Below are 15,560 nucleotides of genomic sequence, written 5' to 3' on the forward strand. Positions count from 1 at the left end.
TAAGAAGGACAAACAAATATGGCTGGTACATTTTATTTCGGTAATACAATGATGCGTTTGATGTAATAAATCCGTGCTCTGCTCACAGTATCAGGTGCATAACGAAAACATGTCCCCTGAAACAATACCAATACCATAAGTTAAAAAAAATAAAAATTGGCATGTCTGGCTAAACTTAAAGGGCCGTACTTTAATTTGATGAGAGACATAATCAGATAACTTCCTCAGTCTGAGGTTAAGGAAATTTTAATGGGCACGAATAATATTATTGCAGGGATCAATCGGCTTCTTCAGAACTGCAGTACTTCACTCTGAAAAGTTCATCTCATATATATATATATGTATATATGAACTGGTAAATTTGGAAATAATAGCCCTAACATAAGATTTGAAAAGAGTCTCTTTATGTTTCCCTGGTTAACATATACATAATAATAGCAATAATGCACAAAAAGCAAATCTCAAGATTTGTCAATTTGTATAGCCATTTTTCCTATCACTTTTTGCGTACTGAAATAACGGTTGTCTCGCTTTTTCCTCAAAAACTTCCTTTAACTGTGAGTTGGAAAAAATGCAAAAGGCCAATATAGCAGGTATTTATAAAAATGCAATTTATATCTACTGATACTTAGTAAAGTGATATCTACAGACATATACAAACACTGTTCACAATGCACTTTATTCGTCAGCCAGAAAACAAGTTCAATCGTATCGTTATCAAATCGCCTCTGTCTCTAATAGAGATATGAAAATACCATTTAGAAATCTCATACCTTAAGATAACCAGCATCGGTTGGCAAGTTCGTTGTCACGTACATCGGAGATTGATTAAAAAAATATGCCTCTGATGAACGACTAGTAGCTCTTAAGCTGCTCTATACTCGCGCTGTAGAACATGTGATCAAAAGCTGCTCCTAACAAACAGAAAACAAATCAAAATTAGGCTTTTGTTAAGAAGGAGCTAAGGTCTTTTTGTGTGTGTCATCGAACATATTAATGAGTTAGGCGGAGGTGCACCGTAGGTATACCACGTAATGATGAAAACGCCCACATAATACCAAAATATGCCATTTAGATTTGCAAGATAATTTATACTGAAACTATTTACTCACCAAAAGTAACTTTCTTCAATTTAAAGACCGATCTATATCAGGCACTTGGCAAGGCGGCACCTAAATATTTATCCCTGTACATGTTCTTAAAGATCATTAGGCACGTTAGGTTAGGTTTATGTCACCGTAGCTATACAAAGTAACGATTAAGGTAATGAGAATAAGTTATATCTGAGGCCACCAATTACAATCGAATGGGTTAAGTAAGGTTACTGGCCACCACATATTTTAAATCTAGCCAAATCAAATTGTGTCCAGCAAAGAACGGCATAGTTTCGAAGGACGATGCGCAGCACTAAGAGACATGATTTTACCAGTCAATGGAAATTCTCCGACTAGACAAGATCCATTCCCATCGTGCTACAAATTTACGTTTAACGTTTGATTCAGTGCTGCTCGAAGGTTTAGGTTTGGTCCTAATAGGGTATTGGCAAATAAGCTACATTTACGTACTGTTCAATTGCGGTATCTACATATACCGGATACGAATCAGCTTTGCTGTTGCACGTACCTTTACCAGATTCACTTGGACAACTATATTGGATAGTACGCTTGTGTCGGACAACGGAATAAAAAAATGTTTCAACTAAACCCAAGGTCGTAATGGCGCTAGTGACGAATTTCAGGCCACTGCAGTAGATCGAGGTGTAATAAATTACGATGCTATTTTTTCTTATATGAAAGTTATATCATCTTTTAGGATCGAGGACGTTTACGAAGAAGAGCTTCCTTGTGCTCTGGCTACCTTCACAGACCTGTTATATCTGATAGTAAAGGATGCCTCATCGATAAGCTGTTTAACCTTCATTCAACATAAAACCTTAGAAACTTGACATTAGTAGTATCCGCGAAACATAAAGTAAATGTGAAATCACGAAGCATCCAAATCCCAATGTAACGATGATGCCGTATATTTGACATATATACAGACGACTTTGATGGCCACCTGAGTCAGTGGGCAATACCCATTGAAACATACAAATTCAAGCATGTCTTCTAATAACTAATACCGAGTACGCCTACACAGATACCGTTCACAGATATCATTGAATACTTCGTGTTGAGCTTCCGTATTAACAGATGGCGCTAGCCGTTAAAACTGTTTACTTCCATTGAGTCGGTTGTCGATAATAAACAAAGCTGCGCGTCTGTCCTGTATATGGCGCTAAAAATTCGCAGATAAACGCTTAATGTTGTCTTATGGCGCTTGACGACATATTTGAAAATATATATATATATAAGATATGTAAAACGAGCGCTGATGTACGATCAAATATTTAGAGCTTTACTTCAGATTCTGTATTGTATCAGACGACGAAACGAAATGTGTGTACGCAATATTTCAAATCTAAATCACCTCACAAGCAGATACTATATGTCATTAGGCTTAGGATATAAACATGTTGCTACTACATTGCTGGACTATCCTCGCGATGTGAAGTGCTTACCTATGGGCACTCTATTGAGTTCGTCCGTGAATTTAATGTCTCACTTTCTTTGTTCTGGAGTCACAACAACTTTATTATTGATCAGTTTGTATTTGCTGACAGAATATCCAGTTCTCATAACTGTCGTTATAATTAGTTACTTTAGGTTAGTTACTATGAGCAACTGGCTCGTCGCGTTCACTTCAAGCAAGTGTATATCGTTTGATAAAGTTAATGAATACCTGTGATTTTCCTCAGCGTTGTTTTTTAGTAATATTCTATGTTATATATATGTATATATATTCCTTAGTAAAGGCAAGCGAGTTCTTTAGCTTTCGTAAGGTCATAAATGAGGTTGATTTTACGTAGCAAAAAAATGCAGTCTTGTCGTTTTTTGCTTGAAACACGATGTTGGATTTTCAACAATACAGCATTAAATGTCACTGAAATTGTTTAGGTCACAAAAAGCTGTTTTAGGTTGTACAGCTAAGGTGAGGGTCATTTTTATGGTTGAGAAAGTATTTACAACAATTTAGAAAATGCACGTGGCACTAAAAACATCTGTCCATAGTCGTCGCATAGCTGGCCACACCTGTCTACAATACCCGCTACTATACCGTAGAGTATCATTTGTTCATGGACTTCACAATATGAGGTTCTAAAAATAAAGGTGGGTAAGTCACATTTAGTGGACCAGTTTACAATATGATGATTTATAATACACCTTTTATATTATCATTCTTCATCAAGTTAATTGGGCATCGAATTAATCTTACGACGCTCGCCATATTTGTCTTTGATCCTGTTTTACCTTTATTAGGTGCCGAAAATGTGCACATTGACAACGTAGCCGTAATGACATCGAGTAATTATACCCCTGTTTCGCACGCTGATTGTTAATCGATAAGCAAAAGCACAGTATTGTAACCGAGACCTCATGTGTATTTATCAAGTGTTTATAATAGGGAGCCATTTGATTCGTCGTCTTACTTGTATCGTCTGCTCTCTCTTTGTCTTATATATATATATATATATATATAGAGAGAGAGAGAGAGAGAGGGAGGGAGGGAGGGAGGGAGAGAGAGAGAATTTTGTTTTGGTGACGGTAGTGTCATCGCGTACCTGGTATGGATATACCAATATTTTAAGTTGAATATGTTTAACCAACTGTCTAAGCCGTAGCATCGACTTTGCCTTTGAAGAGTCGACAACAACGTTGTATTATGAACGGTTTATTAACGAGTGATGCGCCACATAAACGAAAAAATAAGTTGACCTTATCTTTGTTGCGGTGCTGCTACAAAAGAGCTAAGTTTGCCTGTTAAGCTGTCCAAGCGTCATTGGAGATAAATATCTGCATTACACTAACGTCAATTAAGCGTATGCAGTATGGGACGTTTTTTTATGGCATATCGGGACATACATGCTGCACAGTTTGTTCTCAAGTTATCTAACAGTATTCATGTCTTCATGTTCACATTTAAGATAGCAAGAACATTCTTCCCAATATAGTCAGTCCTCCCATCCCCCTGAATCAGCAAATCTTCATCCAGCGTTTATCCATGAAACCATTAGAAGCCATTTCCACCCCAATCGGCTCGCGTGGGAAGTAAGAAGCGGAGGCCAGACCTTATAACTTGCCCGATTCGTCCCGAATCGCCTCTTTGTAATGATAATTGTTTCTGTCTTAGTTTCACTTAGTTCGTGGCACACAAAGCTGAAGTGCTGAGATCCTAGAGAAACAATGTTCTCTAAGAGTAGTTTTAGAACTGGATATTATAAAGGCTTTAAATCATGCAGTAATTGAAAAGCTTGAGACGTCGAGGAGCTGTTCGTAACTTTCCAACAAAAAATACGAAATTTTAAGAATGATTTACGCTATCTGTCAGTAATGGGATGCCTGGCTTGATGAAATGCCGCAAGTTTGTGTAATTTATCAACTTCGCCATATATAGTAATGTTTTCATTAAAAACCATGACTTTTCTTTTAACTTATTACAGATGTGCTTTAATTAGTCGATATCGTATTGAAGCAAAATTTCGATTGCAGCATAGAGAAAAAAGGAAATTTCCGTCAATGTTGAATGTCGAACAGCCACCTTAACTGCTGTTAGTGTAGACATAATCGACGTTCCACAACATTACTTGTAACGTTTTATGACGTGAATTTTCGTGATTCATTATAGATATTTACAAAAAAAAAGATAGACTTTAATTGCTTTACATCAATAATAAAGCTATCACTAATTATAATCAAATCATCGTTACTTAGAGTTATAACCGAGCATTTTATCAAACCTTTCAAAAGCAAATTGATTCCCGCGGCATATAGCATAACTAAAACTTCCAAATTAAACTTCTTAAAACAATAGGTAAGCGAAGTGTCCTACGTGTATAGTAAGGGTATAAAATTAGGGTATAAAAAAAGCGGCAGGCTATATTTCATTTTTTCTATATAACTAATGGTGTATTCCGGTTAGTTACGATAACGCTAGTCCTGGTTTCAACCAGTACCAGAACCAATTTGATCGAAAAAAGTATTGATATTATCGAAATGCCAGATGGTCCGACATTTGGTAAAATATCGTTCATTAATTGTATACCTTTACTGTTGGGTTGTCTCTATTTTAGACTAAAGGAAAGATGTTTACATGCTTTGAGTGATAGCCAGACCGATGGCGTTCGATAATTACGCTGATCTGAACAAATCGATACTTTATTTTATGACTTGGTGATAGAACACGAAAAATGATTTACGATAAACTTTAATGTATAAAGCGCAATCGAGATACATCGTTGTGAATAAGTACTCTTTTGTGTAAAATAGTGATACTCCACAATGCGAATAAAGGATCAATATCTCAGACTTTTAGTTTTTTTACTTATGTTATCGTCGAAACATAACAAAAAAAAAAAAAAAAATATATAATCGCCAAAAAAATTATTTTTTTTCAATCCTATTCAGAGTTTACAGTGTTATTTCACTTACTCACAATAATCGTCTATAAGATACTCTCAAATACTTGATTCCAACATCTTGCGGATCGAATGAAATCGTTGTATCAGTTATAAGAATGCCTACATTTTATTAACGTGCACCTAAGCTAGATCACTGGTATTTTTAACATTAAATATAAGTATATTACAGAATTAATATTTTATTCGTATCGATTAAGCTCTACGATAGTTGCAATTAGGAATAGTAAAATTATGTATTTTTGTAGTTATTCAAGCTTTATCAATCCGGTGCTTATTATTATCACCATTTTACCAAACATAGCTCGGTTTAAAGACTCTGCAGATGACGATGATGGCCGCCCTGAGAGCTGTATGGCTCGCTTATTGAATCAGTTGTTTGGGCAATAATAGAAGCCCCTCACCCAAGCTTCGGTAGCGCAGTAGGCAGCGCGTCAGTCTCATAATCTGAAGGTCGTGAGTTCGATCCTCACCCGAGGCAAAAACTTTTTTCTGACAAATTATTTTAAAATCGTTCTTCATGTTCGAAAGATAGTAAGCACCGAAGGGTGTCAATCGTTTTGACTGTGGATTCCCTACTCCAGGGAATAGGATCTTTAGACTGAGATGTTTCTCACATACGCTCAAGAAGGTAGCTGAGTATTCCTATACTTACAGGTAATATACAATATGGGAAACTCCGTTTTGCCACAGTCAAATTGACACTTGAATTATAGAAATAAATTTTTCAAATAACTCAGTAAATGGTCTGATTATCTGCACGGGTCAGGTCTGTTTTCAGTGCCGCGGATTTCCCTTTCACCATACGTTTCACATATAAACGAACAACATTCAATAGATATGAACTCTGAATGAGAAAGAACATTATTTTCATGCATTTATACAATTTACTGAAACTCAAAAATTTCGTTAATATATTCTGGTTGGGTTCGTACAGACCAACAAATGGCAGTAAAGAACATTCAGCGAAGCTGATGTAGGATCAAAGTTCAGCTTCAAATTTTTCCGTACCTATTTTAAATCATCAATAATAAAAGAATCAAGGGTGCGTTGCAGTAGCTATTCACTCGTATGTACGAACTATTTCTAAATTATTCCGTTATTGAATAACTAAGGTTTTTGCTTGAAGTGAATAACGTTTAGATTATGTTTATTGTTATTCATAATGAAACGATGTTAAATGCTCCTTTACAAACACTCTATGATGACTATGGAATACGAGTTTTGTTTCTATCTATATACTCCGTGTATTTACGTACACTCTATTCATTTTGTGGTACCGTATATTAATTACAGTAGCTTATAGCTGTATGGCCGAGAGTATCGTGCGCGCTAGCTGCAACGAATATAATTTTTGGGTCAGGACGTGGTCAGTAAAATGGCGTTGGTCGGATATCGATCGATCTCTGGCCATGGACATGGCAGGCTAGTAGTATCTTTCCACTAAAAGATCGAGGTTCAGGGAAGTTTGAGGCTGGTAATTATAGGCTTACATAGGTTCTTTTATCTAGCAGATTCATATAATAGGTGTAATTTTCTCATTTTATTGTATTATGAGATATTACTGATCAAACCTATTTCAAATAGGCACCTCACTGTGCGCAAAATAACGCGGTGTCATTTAGTCAATTGGAGCAAAGCGCTGTAAGCATAGAGCCCTATGGAGGCTTAACTAGTATCTGACAGATAACTAAAGTGAACACGTATTATATGCTGGTAGCGTGACTTGTGCCTTTTTTTATCCCACTCCTCGATTGTTTTTTCAGTTGCAATTGTTATTCAGTCATAAAAGATCACTCATGCCTAAAATTGATGCCTGTCTTTGCTGTACATTTGGATCGTTAGTAATTTTAAGTCATTACATTGAAGGTACCAACCATTGAATCAGAAAACTAACTGAAACCGGCGTGTGGACTAATAAGTTCAGTGTGATATTTTCATATTAATACAACTGTGGATTTAGTTGGCTCCATTTAAAAAACCTCTATCAACCACCCTACCTTTCAGGTTTTCGCTAAGTATTAGTACACGATCACAGGCTTTCATAGCACACACACCATCGTAGAGCAAAGATCTGTTGGTCACTGGGTGTGATAATCGATTATGTACTGTATTTTTTCTTCATACTATTTTAGATGTGTTAATTGTAAAATAAGTCGAGACTAGTTATGCTATTGTTACACGTTTACGCACTTCGTTACCTGCATACATCATACGCGGCACTGAAAACCATCGGTTTACCCAAGCTGCTTTGACAACGGCGTCTAATCCTATTATAATATGGCTTTAGATATTATGAAAATCACCAGACGGCAATAAGCTCGACAGATCATTCCAATGAGCCTGTGAAGCCGTTAGGCAGAAATGTACTATTATTGTATGTAGTATTAGATGTAGAAATGTACAGATAATCACAGCTTACTGTTAGCAAGATAAGACCACTGTAACGCTGTCGTGGGCCTCGTCGTCTCCATGGGGAGAATTGGCGCGTTTGTCGTTTGGACTGAAATTGGTTGATGACCAACAAATGACCAGCAACAGACAATGTTCTGTACATGTTTTTTTTTTTTTCGAGCTGATGGCCGGTGCCTGATGCTTGCGCTACGTGAAGTGCTGAGCCGTGTTTGTGACGCTATAAAAACCCATTAGAAAGGGTCGTTGTCTTCGTACATTTATTATCATCAAATCTATTCAAGCCTATTTCGACAAGTTCTCTTGGAGAGGCTACTCAGGTGGAAGATTAACATAAACAGTTCGCAGCAACGATATATGAAGCCATAAAGTAATTGCTAGTACCCTATGTTAGTTATTTAAGGAATTTATTTATACATTTAATTTACCCGAATGCTGTTCTGTTTAAGGAATCATTCCGTACAAAGAGGACATATTTTAATCGCATGATCTGCCTATATTTGATCAACCAGCAACTACTGGGTCGCGGCACGTTATAACAATAGTTTCTGTAGCGTACAGAAACGTTTCTATTTTACTCCTATAGGGAATATCAATGTTTTTCATGCACTTCGACTGTTTTCTCACTCTAATCGATATTATGTAATCCATCGATGTTCAACAATTGCCACCAAAATTATCTTATTATCTAATAAATAAAAGTAATTCGTTTCTAAAGTTTTTTTCTAGTAGAATATTCATGAGTTCACTAAGCTTAGTCGTACTCCGGTACGGAAACGTCTTCATTGCATCAAACAGTTGCGGACCTTCGTTGGCTAACCCGAGAGAACGATAATTGCATAACCAACTTAAAGCAGAAAAATTTAAATCTAAGAACCTCTATGATCTCACCAAATGTTTGCCATTATCAACACTGAAGACACATTTGATCGTTACATACATTTAAATCCCACGGAAAGTTAAGGGTAAGTTTCATTAACAAACTGAGACACGCTTTCCCTCAGCTTTCAGACATAACCCAACTCGCGCACTCTTCGCGCACCCAGCCGCATTAGCCAACATCCTACTGTCTTCTGCTAACGTCTATATGCATTTGTGTTCTGCGGCTGTGGTAAAGACGGGTGGGAAAGATAGTCGTGAAGCTGAACCGGACTGTGAGCGAATATCCAACGTTTTCATGTCGACGGACTTGTCCTGATAAATGTCACCAATTAGGAAGTGGCTCTAGTGACTGATCTGGTAATTGTTTTCGATGTAAGGAGGTTTCATTTACACTTGCTTAGATGGCATGCTATCAGAAACGCTTATCGTTGCATAAGAAGACAGTGACTTCGAAAGAATCCGATTCCAGGTGACAGTGATCAGTGGCGCTCATTCAACTATGGAACGTTTTATCTTCAAGTTCTGCCTTGAGCTATTTGCTCACTAGGTGTTATGTTAGGTAAGACGCTCGACAGGCGCAAATAACGATCGGACTTCATTAAGACAGTTGTTAAAAGATAAACGTACATCGACTTCTATATTCGGTCAACAAAAAGATATCACTGGGACATTCAACTGTTACAACTGTCCGTTACACGGATAACCTTGCCTCAATGTTGACATGTAATCTTAATGCTTTAATGTTAGTTGTTGTACTAAATATTCAGGTGCGTCTCTCTCTCTCTCTCTCTCTCTCTCTCTCTCTCTAAATTAAATCCGTTTGCCCCAAAGAAGTTTAATTTAGTCACTTACTTATTTTGTTATTGTTTATAATCCACGCTGAGATCAGGTATCTTGAATTCATGTAATGTTGTTTGAGACTTTTGCTTATAATATTAAATATACCTACCGTCCGCATAGGTTCGAGTCTAAATGCGGGACGTATATCCCGCCAGATGCTCTCGTTTCAAACTCGTATACTCGGTGCTAATAAATAAAGCACATGCTATCATGCCAGTGCTTATTGAAAAAACTACGCGCTCTATCCGCTACACTAATGAGGGATTCGCTAGTTTATATAAGCGATAGATTGAAACAAACATGTTCTTTCAAGTACATGTAGGAGTGCCATTTGTCATTAGACTTCTATAAGGCCCGAACAATTAGTGGATAAAAAAAATCAAATCATCCAAAAGATTGATGGATGTGAGCTCTAGTATGCAATTGCCCTTTATGGATCTAGATTTGATAAAAGTGTTGGTTTTCGTAGAAATAACGAACGTTTCACATTTTCATAAATTTATCTTGTGTTTTTGTGTATTTTTTTATGTGACCGTGAAAAATAAACGCGACTGAACATGTTTTGTATCATTGCATTTCACGGATAGCCGTGTTTTAATTATAGTATTATTAATTATTATTATATCAGTATTATTAATAATTATAGTATTATTAATTTAAAAAAAATTTCAAAAATATGTATGTATATATATATATATATAGTTACGGTGACACATAAAAAATGTAAGGCACATTTCTCGTTTTGCGCAATTCTCTCATATATGCACTTACTTGCATAGACCGTACTCATAAGCGGGTTAATCTATATAAGTTGTTTGCAGTAGTTTAACTTCTATAATATCTTTATTAACAGGGTGATACATTTGCGAAATTAAATAGGTAGAATAATGGATTGCTAGTTTATTTGACTTATGTACAAGCTAATTCAAGTATGAAACAAAAGCACTGGTAACAAAAAAGAAATGGTAGCGAGTGTTTTTTCATTGTTTTGTTATTCCGAAACCTAGCCTATAAAAAAAGTGCTAACTTAGCTATGCGTTGCAAAGATCGTATAAGCAGTAATAATTTTTCTTATTAGTTATTGAGCAGTTGAATATTTTAAAACAAAATCAAACCTGTCACTGAGTGCAGCTTTTTTTTAAATAAATCAGACATCATTTACCTCAACTTGACTAGAAGATTTTTAAATAGAAATCGACTACGTTTATTTTTCGTATTGATTGGAGCAAATGCTTATTGGCTGCCTGTTTTCTATAAACCCAGAACAATAGAGAAGCGAAACTTTCCGCCATCATTACTGCCAATTCTATTTCATACATGTGTGCTTAAACGAATTAAAAAAGCCATCGCACAAATTATTTCGTTTTCGTGAGTTGGCGATTGCATCGATTTTTCATCAAGTTCTACTTTTCACTCTTGCCTTCGCTAATCTCTTACACAGGAGGACTTTACGCTTGTGTAATTTATCATTGGTTTCCTTATAGTAATCAACATTAGCTGGTTGATCTTTACATAACTTCTGGGTTAGTGCAATACCAAGCGAATGGAGTGCTTGTCCTCAAACGATTAATCCGTTCTGAGCTGCGTTTCCGCTACAAGTAAAATTATGAACGGCACAGGTCGGTTCCTTTTGGGTGTTCACGCCTCCAAAAAAAATAAAAACAGTTTCTATTGTTGACTTAGTAATTATCATTGTTTCAAGGACCTATTGAATTAGAAAGTTCAATACGAGCAATATCTGGAGGGACCGAGTAGATGAAAAGATAATGACTATATAGATGTTACTAATCGGATTTTTATTAGAGAGTAACATTATGTGCTTACGCACTTGTCTGAACCTGGGTCACTCCTGGGTCTTTGCGATCAGCAGGCAAACACTTCATCGCGATACCACGATTTCAGTTGCTTAGAAGTGAACTTAGAATGTGTCTAATAAGTTGTAGATTACTTTAGTTCTATTAATTACGAGGCAGTTTCCGTTCTAGTTACAGAGTATTATGGCGAAATAAATCTATTATCACACAAAAAGCTGACCCTGTCTATGATCTGGTATGGATTAACCAGCAATTGAATATATGCGTGAAATGGCTACCAGGGAATAACATGCTGGCCTAATTATGGCATCGGATTCAGGTACCTTAAATTGTTTTATAGCAGGAAAATGCTCTATTACAGTTACTATTGATAACTAAGATCGGGCAAAACTATCGCGGTAATCATGAACATGTCAGATGATTTTTGCTTGCAAGCCTAAATCGCAGCTGGTGTTTTACAGTATGGATAAGGTTTGTCTATGCTTTTAAGGCTCTACAACGTTTCACTAACGGTGTCCAAGAGTTCCACAGTCGAAAGCCATGAGGCAATCTAGGTACTTAAGAATAGAGGAGGTTAAAACCTTTCAAAACTTACACAGGTGTAAAACCTCACGTTATGGTACTTCGTGCCGAGAGGCTTGCATACACAGGTGCTATGCGCCTGTCTGAACAATGCATTTGGCACCCACTTTAAAACGGTTTCCGAAGCTTTTCTATTGAGGACATGCAGACTCTGGTATTAAATATCAGGAATATGGTGTGCTTGAAGAATTTGGTCTAACGTAAGCGGGTGTTTGTTGATAAAACACATGATAGGAGCGCAAATCGGTTTTATATCTGGAGTGAATTTTTGATCTGTACGATCATTCGTAAAATGTTCTTGATGACGACAATGAAGCGTATTCTTATGTAAACATAGAGAATAAGCCTAAATAAATCAGTGTGCTGGCTATTATCAAAGCTGTGGCACAAAATCGGTCAGCTAGTTATTAGTTTCAATTTCTAACTGATTAATCTATAATATGTTTCAATGTTCCTCTACCGGCGCGCATTCCGTCACTAATTTCATCTGTTTAGATAAATCGACCTATTAATTCGCATGAGAAAATGGGCAAGAATCAAATGGTAGCTGATGGGAAAGAGTTCAGAGCGGTTGCGTCTCTTCTCGTTTTGTGGGTCGTTCTGCCATTAATCTAAACCATAATATTACGTCGCAGACATCGTTTCGGCAGTTTTCTCGAGCTGGCCTGCTCGGGGGTCCATTTGCCAGAGCGTCGGTCGCTCTTCGAAGTTGCTCTTACCCAAAACGGTGCCACAGTCGAAATCGGCGTCATGTGGCCAGAAAACTACCTATCATAGGGCTTCTCGATATTCGCTGGTTCTATACGGAAGAGGTGACTGCAGCCGCTGTTGCTTGTAGTCAGCAACATGGCGTTGCTGTGCGAGCCCAAGCGTCCAGTGTGGCGTCCGCGCGTATAAAGCTTCCGATCAGCGAGGGAGAGCGAAAGAACTTAGTAGTAAATGGACGTAATCGTCATTCAGCTGGGGTCCATCAGTCTGCTGTTGGCTGCTAGCGCATTGATTGTCCATCCCTCCGTCTGTTCGTTTTGCAAAGCTACAGATGACAGCAGTTGCAACAGGCTTAACGATATAAAGCATCGAAGTGATCGTAAGCAAGATGGAACTTTCACAGTTAAGTCAGATGAAACTGGACGATAGCTTGTCGACTGATACCGGTGGGGGCAATAGTTATTCGTTATTTTAAGTGATATTAGTGCTGTGTGCGACAGAACACCTGAATACCGTGTACCAATGCTGCTTTTGTATACAGATCGTCAGATCTGGCTCCAAACTTAGATGAGAATGTAATGCCTGTACACAGACGTTTCTGCTGTTAAAGGATAAGGAAGTCGGTTACAGGTGATGGGGCTGAACGAGTAGTTCTTGCGGTCATTCTCCGCTGAACATTAGCGTTCACCTAAAATAATAAGCGTGATATCGTGCACAATCGAATCTGGCAAACTAATACTGCGAATCGCGTTGAAGGTACGGTCATCGTGTGCTTGTCTGTATTCAGAGCCGATAGAAACAGCCAAACCTTGAAGAGACTATTGATTGCGCTGACAAAAGCTTCGTCTGCTTTGTCTTAGGGAAGAGAAACAGCTGAGGCTTAGAAAATCCTATCAAGTGTCAGTCGATCAAAGATATCTATATTTCTATATGAACGAGTGGAAGTACTTGTGTTGTGAGAAATTTGTTCTCATAGTTGTCCGAAGCAAGCGTTTAATTCTACAGTGTTATTCGTGTGTATTAGCGTGCCGAGTGCATGTATGTAGTGGACTTGATGCCCTGTAACAGATTATTTTTAATTCCTAATTTGGATCATATTAATCGGATATTGTGAGCGATACTTAGTGCTCGACGAGGTGTGCCCTGAGTGTAGAACTGAATCCGTTCTTATTATAGAATTATTAAGTAAATTATCTAGCTTTGTTTAGTATAGGAGTTTTATTATTGATTAAGACATTTGTTTTTGGTGTGTTAATGTCGCAATTTTATTTGTGATAAAAAACAAGATGCCCAGTTGTATCTGATGCGGCGTTCGACATAATCCTTTCGACAACGTCGGATGTACCCACCTTAACGTGACACAATGCATAATGACTACAGTAAGTTTAGGCGTGAAGTTTAGTTAATTTTTAAAGTTGATCCCATAACGATTACAATAATAGTGACGTTTCTTAGTTATTTAGATAAGTTTTAAGCAATGATATTGGCAAGTGGGCGCTTTATTTACTTGATTAACCGAAAGACCGTAAATTGTTGGTTATTGAAAAATTAGCCGAACTCGCGCTCTTTGATGCGCGCTAAAATTCGCAGAAATGAAGAAGTACGATTTACGCGAAATACGCAAGAACGTGAGCTCGTCAAAGAACGACGTTAAGACGTCGTCCCCAGATTTCTTACTTGACAGCTTAATATAAAATCACCATTTAGGAAAGCCGAATGAAAGACTTCGTCTTCTATCATTGTTTTCTTAAAACCTTTTGGTCTACTGACCGTTGATGTAAAATTTCTGTTGAAATCATTTAACGACCAATTAGCCAGGTGACGGAAGTGTAGAGGTACTTGGCCAGAGATAAAAAAAAATCAGCAAAGACGAAATTATATAGTGGTAACTCGTCTTGAGTAAGGCAGAATTTTTGATAATAATTATAAAATTGCAACTGAACTGGGTTTACCGCACTTATTACTTGCACCGAATTACTGTCGGGCCATAGCAAGTCCTGGTCTTAAAATTCTGTTTAATTGACATTTTTTTTAATAGATACGTACTTGAACAGTGTTTCTTTTCCAAATTTGATTTTTGAAAATAAATATGAATAGGATTTTGAACTAAAACATTTCAAAACAATAAAGCCCCTTTGTCTGCTGCTTAATTTCTGTTGGGCAAAATCCTTTATAAATATGACTGCATGAATAACTGCAGCATGATTTTCAGGTAGTGAAATGTGCTGCGACGATCGTATCATTGTAAGCTACTATCGATGGCTTCAGAATGGGCTTAAACCAGAAAAGATCGGTGAGTGGGGTCATTTCGATTCATCAGGCTCGATCGATGATTCATCGATTCAGCTTCAGCAGGTTAAACATCAGATTTCATTGCATTAGTAATGATTGTATTTTGAAGATATGCGCATTGAAAATATTTTAATTGCTAATGCAATGAGGCTAGATATTCTAACGCCGTCCGGGATTTAGAACCATTAAGTAACTATATAATGAATCAATATACGATAAAGCCTATAAACAGTATTGATCATCCATAAGTAGGTGAAAATTTACTCTAAAATAGTGAGTTACTTTAGACACCTCTCACCTGGCGTGTTCAGCTATGCGCCACTGTTAGGTGTAGTGTTTGTTATCTATGATTCTTTAGCACACGTGTAAAGAACAAAGTCTTAAGAAAGATTAATTGATGTGAGGTTTTTATGATTTCTGCGGATGTCACGTGGACTTTTGACAACAGAACTCTACTTTAGTTATAGGAGACTTAACTTTATGACACAATTGGCAATCATACACAACAGAGCACG

The 15,560-nt window shown here is 37.1% G+C and overlaps 1 protein-coding gene, 1 long non-coding RNA gene and 1 other non-coding gene across 24 annotated transcripts in view; 2 read left to right on the plus strand and 1 right to left on the minus strand.

Annotated features, from left to right (window-relative positions):
- LOC111246270 (uncharacterized) overlaps window positions 1-15,560 on the minus strand; it is a 21,692-nt gene continuing 6,132 nt past the window's right edge. For all 3 annotated transcript variants that reach the window (XR_015324890.1, XR_002671614.2, XR_015324889.1), the window contains 2 exons: window positions 774-914; window positions 1-116 (listed from right to left, as the gene is read on the minus strand). This is a non-coding gene — a long non-coding RNA (uncharacterized LOC111246270). The remainder of the gene's footprint in view (window positions 117-773; window positions 915-15,560) is intronic.
- Window positions 5,924-5,996, plus strand: TRNAM-CAU (transfer RNA methionine (anticodon CAU)). The gene has a single exon. It is a non-coding gene; the product is annotated as a tRNA-Met (tRNA).
- LOC111246266 (chitotriosidase-1-like) overlaps window positions 9,014-15,560 on the plus strand; it is a 16,942-nt gene continuing 10,395 nt past the window's right edge. For 2 of the 20 annotated variants that reach the window (XM_086985164.1, XM_086985169.1), the window contains exons 1-2: window positions 9,015-9,166; window positions 14,966-15,046. In XM_086985164.1, the coding sequence (XP_086841290.1) occupies window positions 14,974-15,046 (73 nt within the window). In that variant the 5' untranslated portion in view covers window positions 9,015-9,166; window positions 14,966-14,973. Of the gene's footprint in view, window positions 9,369-12,680; window positions 13,510-13,537; window positions 13,792-14,033; window positions 14,133-14,965; window positions 15,047-15,560 lie in introns of those variants that run through there. The other 18 variants (XM_086985170.1, XM_086985173.1, XM_022795570.2 and 15 more) reach the window with 17 other exon arrangements.

Source organism: Varroa destructor, unplaced genomic scaffold, assembly GCF_002443255.2.
Source record: "Varroa destructor unplaced genomic scaffold, Vdes_3.0 BEIS01000003.1, whole genome shotgun sequence".
In the NCBI taxonomy this organism is placed as follows: Eukaryota; Metazoa; Arthropoda; class Arachnida; order Mesostigmata; family Varroidae; genus Varroa; species Varroa destructor.